The sequence below is a fragment of the Cyprinus carpio genome, chromosome B20 (genome assembly GCF_018340385.1).
Source record: "Cyprinus carpio isolate SPL01 chromosome B20, ASM1834038v1, whole genome shotgun sequence".
Classification (NCBI taxonomy): domain Eukaryota; kingdom Metazoa; phylum Chordata; class Actinopteri; order Cypriniformes; family Cyprinidae; genus Cyprinus; species Cyprinus carpio.
Genome location: NC_056616.1, coordinates 8,727,965 through 8,737,645, shown reverse-complemented (window position 1 = coordinate 8,737,645; position 9,681 = coordinate 8,727,965). Strand labels below are relative to the sequence as shown.

The 9,681-nt window shown below is 36.1% G+C and overlaps 1 protein-coding gene across 1 annotated transcript; it reads right to left on the bottom strand.

The window, feature by feature from the left end:
* Positions 1-54: 54 nt before the first annotated feature.
* LOC109082780 (enoyl-CoA hydratase domain-containing protein 2, mitochondrial-like) lies at positions 55-9,669 on the bottom strand. Its single transcript, XM_042747490.1, has 9 exons — positions 9,139-9,669; positions 7,189-7,256; positions 5,422-5,509; positions 5,162-5,248; positions 3,983-4,075; positions 3,736-3,792; positions 3,307-3,494; positions 404-502; positions 55-315 (listed from the first exon to the last, which is right to left on the bottom strand). Exons 1-9 carry the CDS (start codon positions 9,347-9,349, stop codon positions 238-240), a joined length of 969 nt encoding a protein of 322 aa, XP_042603424.1. The 5' UTR covers positions 9,350-9,669; the 3' UTR covers positions 55-237.
* Between the last annotated feature and the right edge of the window lie 12 nt (positions 9,670-9,681).

Genomic DNA, 9,681 nt, shown 5'->3' with positions numbered 1-9,681 from the left:
TAAAGTATTCAAAAAATATATATACAATTTTAAGTATACTAGCTCACATTTTTATATTGTTTTTTATGATTTTTATTTTCTGTATTTTCATAAACATGACAAAGTCCTTTTTAAATTATTTGTGGTGGTTATTTTTAGGCATTACAAAGCTCAGATTTCAAAGGAAATTGAAAACCAACACTGGTTACAGTATAGTAACACGTTGATTTGAAGCATGTTGTGCAGGTTTAAAATCATTCACTCTCCAATGTACCTTGGAGGCCTCTTCTCTATAAATGCAGCCATGCCCTCTTGTCTGTCCCGTGTAGGAATGAGCTGAGAAACCATAAAACATTCAGTCAAACCAAGCACAAAATGAAATAGTGCAGATTTGTTTCATATGGTTTATGTATGTATAACTCACCCTGGCGTAACACATTCCCTCAATAGCCATTCCTGAAGAGATGTCCACCTCAGCGCCTCGATTCATGGCTACTTTAGCCATTCGCACGGCAATCGGGGCCTGGGGAGGAAGGAAAACAAACACAAGTTTCCTGTTTAAAACACATTCTTCACAGTGGAGATCAAATTTAGAGAACCTACAATTTCCTGAATTTCAAGGTCACTGCTTAGTCCTATTTGAAGTTATCCTAACTGGAGTACTCATAACTAATCAAAATTAAAGAACGCTTTCATAAAAACCCAAAACAAATCAAAATTAGAGAACGCTTTCAGATACCTCCAAGTTATTGGTGATAATCTGGCACCTGTAGTTAATTTCCACATTTTCAGATACCTCCAAGTTATTGGTGATAATCTGGCACCTGTAGTTAATTTCCTTATTTTTATGACAAAGCCTATTTAAATGGCAGCATTCCTCCAGTTTTCACTGAGATGGTAAGATGGCGGGCTGCTCTGAGGTGACTGAAACCCTGCGACAGGAGGATGTCCAGATGAAGGCCAAAGCGATGACTCTTTCAGCCGTTGCAAGAGAAGCTGGTCGTTCCAAATCTTTGATTTCTATAATATTGCAGCTTTACAATGACACTATTTTATTCAAGTCCCCAAAAAACGCTGGTCGTCCACATAAGACAAATGCACGAGAAGACAGGACAATGCAGAGAGTCTCAATAGGGAATCGGTTCAACACTGCAGCTGGAATTGCTCTCCAGTTCACTGCTGAACAAGGTAAGGATCTGTCTCATCATGTTTAAGAGAAGTCGGACTGAAAGTGTAGCTAAAGCAGTTCCTTGAAGCTAAGAACATTGAAATTTATTTGGAAAAGGAATTATTTGTAATATGGTAAATATATTTATTGTCAATCAATTAAATGCGTCCTTGCTGAATAAAAGTATTAATGTCTGAAACGGTTGTGTAAGTCTGCCTGTAATACATGCCTTTGTTTATTATCTTCCACTGCAACTGTAAAACCTGCACTGTATCTGTCTAAGACACACAGTCACACACAATCATGACACAGTTAAGTCAGGTGGGCAGAAGCGCTGACAAAAGTTATTGTGGCATGACGTGTCTGAATGACATTCCCACACTGACCTAAATAGGCCATCTTCATTTTAATCCAATATAATGACTTGCCAATCACAGAAAAACCAGAACAGGAGAATGCTCTCATTGTCACGAGACAGTTTAGTACAGTACAGGATATTCCAGTTCCACAAATCTACATGCCAAGTAATATAATGATGACGATATGACACATATTTCAGGTTTGCTCCAAAGGCAATGAATGACAAGGTCATGCAGTCGATTATGCACGTGTCTTTTGTACCATTACGTTGTTTATCTTGTTAATCATGTGCTCTGGACACTGTTGGGCCTGAGGGAAGACTGTGATGGCACATTTGAGCCAGGTCTGATTTCAGGCCATACATATTCATGGCCAGCCTGTCGTCTTGAGTCATGATGGGAGATGCTCACTGTGACAGTACAGTGTCACATGACGCAAATGAGATTAAAGCACAAGTACACACTGAAATGCCTGTGGGTACAGCTGAACTAGTATGAGAACAATTTCATACTACAAAACCACAAAAACATACAATGAATGTAAACATACATGTATAAAAATCTTATCTATGAGCTACACTAAATAATGAAAAAAATAAAAAACTGTACTCCAATTCAAAGGCTCCCTATACACCATCTGTAGATGTTTACTTCAGAAAATGTTATCTATATATATATATATATATATATTATTAGGGATATATATTATATATTAGGGATATACATTATATATAGGGGTATAACGATACATCAATTCGTACTGATAATTTTTGGTACAGGTCTTTCGGTTCAGTACGCATGTGTACTAAAGTCGTTCCATTTTTTTCAAGAAATTCATACAATATGCTTTATTGCTCTTTGACGTGGCGCGACAGATCGCCATATAACAGCAGCACGGAGCATGAGTGAGCGTGCTCATCCCTTCCTCTTTATTACTAGTTTTAACGCAAAATAAACATGAATGAACATCTCACCCCTCACGCAATCGCTCAATTAGTGTTTCAACCGTGGAAATATGTCAAGCTTGTAAACAAAATTCCATGTAGCATTACATATACCTCGCGTTTCCATTATCCTTCAAATTGCGCAAATTGAAATTGCAAATTTAAAATACGCATAACTTTTGTTAATGGAAACGCCGTCATTTCGCCATACTTTTTAATCGACATTTATAAAACAGCGCCAAAGTTTTGCGCAAATCTGTAATGGAAATGTGCCTCTACAGCTTGTTATTTGCTAGAGAAATGGGGTCTTCTGAAGAGCATTTTGTGAAATATTAGACTATATAATCCATTATATTTTACTATACCTGTTAAGTCATGTCTTTATTATTTAATGTATGTTTAAATATATATTTTATGAAACACATAATGACTTATAAATTATTATATTTCAACAACAAACAGAAATTGTATAATTTAGTTAATTTAAAAACAATATACATGTTTGAGTACAGTTTTGTAATTTGAGTGTTGATTATTATAGTTAAAAATAAATGGTAATTGAATTTAAGTTTGGGCTCTGTTATTAATTGTAACCTTATAGTGATGTAAAAGGGCTCCCTATAGTTTAGATTTTTATCCCTAAGAAAATTTTAATTATAGCTGAATTTATTTAAAGAAAGAGCTACTTGTTCAGTAAACCATTGTTTAATTAAAAATATATATATATATATGTTCAGTTAAAAATGTCTGTATAATCTGGAGAAGAGTGTATTTCAGTGAGACAGTAGCAAAGGCAAGAAAGTGTCTAAGACTGAGAGAAGAAGTAAATGTGGATGGAAATGTCCTGCAGACTCACCTGAGGCAGGATCTCTCGTGCGAGACAAAGAGCCTCTTTGTGGGCTGCGTCTCCTGTCTGGTTCTGTGGCACGGAGCGGTTTACCAGCCCCAACTCTGCAGCCTGTTCCCCCCCGACACGCCGGCCTGTAAAAATCAGCTCCTTTGCGATGGCAAAGCCGACTGTCCGGGGCAACCTTTGACTGCCTCCTGATATACATACACAAAAATTATGGTTTAGTTATCGTGCCTTTACAAAGTAATCAGATACTTCATTAAGTCTTCCATTTTACAACAAAACTGGTTCTTTGTACTTTGTTTTATATATATATATATATATATATATATATATATATGTCTTATCTGTCTCTCTTCTGTAATGGGACTGCCATCTAGCTGTCTGTTTGTCTTATTATTTCAGTCGCTCTATCTATTCATTAATTTTTCTCACCAGCCCCTGGGAGTAATCCTCGTGTAGTTTCAATCAGGCCCATCTGCGCTGAATGTGCTGCAAAACACACACACACAATCACAGAAAAAGGTCAGGTGAAGGACCCAGCCTCCTCTGCATGCCGTGACCGCAGAGATTCCCCACTCCATGACGTGCCAAACAGAATGACTACAAATCACGCAAACCCACACCCGCAGCCGTGATACCTGCCATCATCTACCCCCAGAAGGTCAGAGCAGCCACTCACCTGCAGTGCGGAGGTCACACGCCAGTGCCAATTCCAAACCGCCCCCGAGAGCAAAGCCGTCCACTGCTGCGATGGTTGGCATGGGCAGTGCAGCTGGCACATAATGGACACACACACACGGATCAGACAGGACATAGATCACATTAATGAGAGAAGGCTTCAAACAGCTGGGCCTCTCAACACTCAGCTGAATGTGTTCAGAGGGGACACACTGGAAAAACTAGGATTCAAAGGCTAATTGGAAACTTGGAAATAACAGAAAGGTTACTTAAGTTTTTAAAATTTCATTTCACAAAGAACTGTTTTCAGTTTCTCAGAAAACCTTATTAATACAATTCAAAATAACTTGTCTATTTTAATATATTTTAAAATGTAATTTATTCCTGTGATGCAAAGCTGAATTTTCAGCATCATCTCTCCAGTCACACGATCCTTCGGAAATCCCTGAAATATGCTGATTTTTTGTGCTCAAGAAACATTTCTTTATTATTCTCAATGTTTAAAGCTTTTTTAAGCTTGTTAAATGCTGTCGCAAAACAAAAGCAATTATTTACTCGTCTTCCTGTCGTGTTGTAGAAAGAGTGCAAATGATGTAATTTCCTGGGTGACGCAATTATGGAGTGTTACATTTTTTGTAATGAGAGAAAATCCTGTAGTGACTGGATTGCATGCAGTTGTGTTTCACAGATTCATATGTTAACGGTTATTAAAATAAGTTAAACGAAACTGAAGAAAATACCACATTTCGATAATCATGTTCATTTTTTTTTAATTCAACTTTTTTACTTAAACTGTTATGCAGTTAAAATTGTTTGTAATGAAAAAGTATAATGTTTCAAATTAGAAGCATTTCACTCCATTGTATAACCACTCATTTCTGTATTTCTGATAAAGCGCTACTAGGAAATTGCATAGAGAATCTTCTTTCTCAACCTTCTGCTTATAAAACAGTAGCATTTCCCTAAATGTTATAAGCAAACTATGCAAAAAATGAGGGCACAGAGAAAATGCACGTACTGTGTGTTTGTTATTATGCATATCCAATCATTCTCACCTCCAGCCGTAATCGTATTTGCAGCTGGGAAACAATTACCTTTTCAGTGCAACACTTTCAGAATTCAGAGTTCTGTATCATCGCTTTCTGAACAGGATTATAGTCATTTTGCATTTATGTCTCACCGATGTCATTCATTAGTGATCGTAGGCCTTGTACAAACAGCTCTGCCTCAGGGTTACTCATCTGAGCTCTCTCCTTAAGATCTGCCCCTATCAACACATAAAAAGCCTGATTATGACATATGCAAATATTTACCCCTCTTTATAATACTGATATTTCCTGTAAAACAGGAACTTAAGAAAGTATTTTAAAAAATGACATCATTTTTAAAGTAGGTTGTCAATGCTGTCTTTGGTTTTGTGTGACAAATTCCTTCACAAACCTGCACAGAAGACTCCAGGTATCAAACTCTTGAAGACCACCACACGAACTGCTGTGTCATGATGCAACGATGACACCAGCTCTCTCATCTACACTGGGAGAGACAGATATTGATGCACATATAGACAGGAAAAGATATTGATTTGAGGAAGAATTCTGGGAGAGATAGGCCCGATTTATTTTTGTCTTTGTACACCGTTATTTATTTAAGGCCTGACACACTTTTGCCAGACTTTCTTTGATAAACTGATCAAATACAAAAATTAAAGAAGAGTTATTATACTACTTTCTGGGAACAGAAAAAAGAAAATAGACAGAAATGGAACATTCAGCGATAGGTTGCACGTTTAACAGTTAAAGACTATATATGTATACAGTCATACCATACATTCTTTAAAACGTGTTTATTTATATCTTAGTGCTGTCAAATGATTAACTGTGTGTGTGCAATGTGTATATTTATTATGTATATATAAATATACACACATACAGTATATATACTGAAAATATTTACATGAATTTGCATGCATATATTTATTGTCATATAATTCATAATACAGTTGAGGTCAAAAGTTTACATCCCCCCTTTCAGAATCTGCAAAATGTTAATTATTCTACCAAAATAAGAGAGATCATACCAAATGCATGTTCTTGTTTTGTTTTGTTTTCTGTCTTCTGGGAAACATGTAACTATGTTCTGTAGCCTCTGAAGGACAGTAATACATGAAAAAAAAATTATATATATATATATATATATATATATATATATATATATATATATACACACACACACATTTAATATCATCACCCTGGATCTTAATGCATGGTATTTCCTTCTGGCTTTTCACACCCCCCCCCCCACCCCCCCACCCCCCCCCCCCCGGTATTAATGCATGGTATTTCCTTCTGGAGCATCAGTGAGAATTTGAACCTTCTGTAATAGTTGCATATGAGTCCCTAAGTTGTCCCCAGTGTGAAAAGATGCATCTCAAAACCATACAGTCATTGTTGAAAATACACAAAAATGCTGGAAAACCAAAGAATTTGTGGGACATGAAGGAGTTTTTCTGAAGAACAGCAGGCAGTTTATTTGTTCAGGACAACCAAGGGACTCGTGAACAACTATCACTAAACAAAAAAACACAGCTGTGGATCATTCAGGTAACAGCACAGTATTAAGAATCAACTTTTGAACAGGATCATTTTTATAAATTCAACTATTATTTTCTCTTGTGGACTATATGTAAATATCTTTAATGTGAAAAATCTTATTCAGGTCAGTACTAAATAAACAATAGCATACATTTTGTATGATCCTTCTTATTTTGTTAAAATAATTAAAATTTTGCAGATTCTGAAAGGGGGATGTAAATTTTCACCTCAACTGTATATATATTAAATATATAAAAGTAACATATTTTTCTTAAATATATACAGTACATGCATAGGTGTGTGTTTATATATACATAATATAAAAACATTTATTTTGGATGCAATTAATCACGATTAATCGCTTGACAGCAGTAATTTATATGAATCTGTTATCGCTAAAGATCACAAAAAGAATGATTCCATGTGACGTGGTGGAAATTTAACACACCAGTAGGATTACTGAGAACTGGGGGCTTGATCATCAGCCATCATTGGGTTAAACATGAAACAAAATGGAATATTCACGCATAACATGAACAAAGTGTGGATAGGAAGCTTCCTGAACACTTGAGTTTGATGCTGTAGGATGGGGGGGGGGGGGGTTCTGCACACTCACCTGACCCACAAAAACGTGTCCCAGAGAGTTCCTCGCCCTTTCACGACACATCAGCACTTCCACTATACCTAACCAGACAAGAGAACAGAGAAACTGAAGCTGTGGCTACGGTTGCAGTTCTCAGCTGGTGGGCTGTGACCCAAATATGGGTGGCTATTCTTTCTGACGTGATCACAGACAGCACAGAGTTAATGATGCCAAATTAAATAAGTAATTGCACTATGGCTGAACTCTTCGTATGAGACGTAACAAACCATTAAAATGTATTTGTAATTTTTATGCTGTCACAAGGAAATTTCTGCGAAATTTTGCAGGCAAAACAGATCCATTGTCTAATATCAATAGTGTGTGCAGCTTACAAAGTTACTTTCCAACCAAGAAACTTTCTGTTGCTCAACATGGGACCAATTTGAACTTGTTGCAAAATCTGCCGGAGGAAATATTTCACTCTCTTGAAATTTCCCTCTCGAATCATGTGGAATCCTCCTGAAATTACTAAATTTTGCCCATGAAATTTCTCAGGAAGACTCTAAATCTAACCAAGCTTTAATGTGCTTTGCGATGTAAACCCTGCTTGCAGCTATATTTTTAACCCCATTTAAATGTTATAATATTATTTATATTAATACACTTCAATGTTTGATATTATGTACAATTAAAAAACTGGTACTTGGGTCCAAAGTAAAATCTGGGTCCTGAAGTACAAATTGATTCAGAAACACTGACCTGCATGACATTCAGAAGAGAGTCATTTTTTTTCATCCTCATAAGAGGGCTTGTCATTATCAAAATGAAACGATCTTGAATAGAAAGTTTCTTATCGGATCAGAGACCAAACTTTCATTGAGTAAACTAAACTACCCTTCATGTGTCCTTATAAAAGGCTACAAGTGTAAGAAATAATGGATGAAAGGTTATTAAGAAGCACACCTGTGTCAATGCAATGTGTATCATACTGACATGCTGATATATGATATAGGCTATTATGTGATAAAAGAGATATGAGCTCTCCTTGGCCATTGTTCCCTTAAACATCGTTTGCCACATTGCTTCACTTCCTAAAATTAAAGGCAGAATAACAAATACTACCATGATGTATAAATATTTATTTAAAACGACCCTCTAACAATAGCGTTGCCTATTCATTTTCTATTCAATCTACTTGTTTTCTTTTATTTATTAAAAAAATAAAAAATAAAAACCTTGCTACGTATACTGCGTTAGAATAAACAAGACTTGTCACAGCACTTGCATATTATTGCAATTATTGTTTTGATTGCTTCTATTGTCCCTTTGGATAACGGCATCTGCTAAATGCCTAAATGTAAATGTAAATACTATTTTTTATTGTAATCATTTTAATACGTATCATACATAATACTTAAATTATAAATGCATACATTAATATTTATTTATAAATAATATTTATGATATTAATAAATAAATGCATATAGGCTATAAATTTCCTCTAAATTTGTAACAATTTCCAATTTCCAATATTGCCCAATTTCCATTACTGTTGGGAACCTAATATGCAACTTATATATTTCTCATAAAGAGTTGATTTATATACATATACATATATATATATATATATATATATATATATATATAATATATATATATATATATATTCAATGCATAATGTAATATTTAAAAAAAATATTTAAACAATAAATTATTTACATTATATTTAATGTAATATTTAAACAATTTCCAGGACTTTTCCATAACAATGTCGTATTCCATCACATTCCAACATCCAAGGCGGTGTGAATAAAACTTACAGTAGCCTATGCAAAACCGAAGTCCAAAAACAAACTTCGCTTTCGTTTTTAAAGGTTTGGGAAGTTACGTTAACGGTCCAAATACACCTGTAAGGTGTAGTCAGGTGTTCTATACGCGTCTGCAGACAGACACAGTATTTTGTGATTTACTTGATGCACCTACCGTCGTCTTCACCATCTAGCCGACTCAGCCGTACTTCAGCCCGATCAGCAACGGGCCCATCAGAGCACCAGGAGCGGGTCTGGGTAAAAGAAACCCGGGGGAGAAGTCGCTTGATCGGCCTTACAAACACACCGCGGGCTGCCATCAGCTCCACACTGGACTGAGTGAGGATCCTCCCGGTGCTCAAGACCAGTCCGCACACCGCGCTCATGATCAACAGAAGGTTATTCTGTAACACTGAAACCGTGCAACCCGGAATTAAACCGGAGTTGTTGCCGTTAATAATAAGCCTCGTGGGAGATGAACGTTTTGCGAAACGCCATCAACACACACACACACACACACAAGTTTGCTGTTGATATTCTGATATTCTGCACCTCACTTCCTCAAACTTTGCCTACACATTACACCTGGACGCTTGCAGAGAAACGGTTATGTGTTTATGTGCACGTTCATATTTAACATTTGCATGTGTATCATATTACATAAAAGGCTCCTAGTAACTCGACGCGGACTACGAATTTGTGTTATTGACGTAGACAC

Excerpts from the sequence above, each read along its gene's own strand:
- LOC109082780 (XM_042747490.1), bottom strand. The coding sequence starts at position 9,349 with ATGAGCGCGGTGTGCGGACTGGTCTTGAGCACCGGGAGGATCCTCACT. Across the intron at positions 7,257-9,138 it reads GCTAGATGGTGAAGACGACG|GTATAGTGGAAGTGCTGATG; the intron begins GTAGGTGCATCA and ends TTGTCTGGTTAG. Across the intron at positions 3,495-3,735 it reads AGGATTACTCCCAGGGGCTG|GAGGCAGTCAAAGGTTGCCC; the intron begins GTGAGAAAAATT and ends TATGTATATCAG.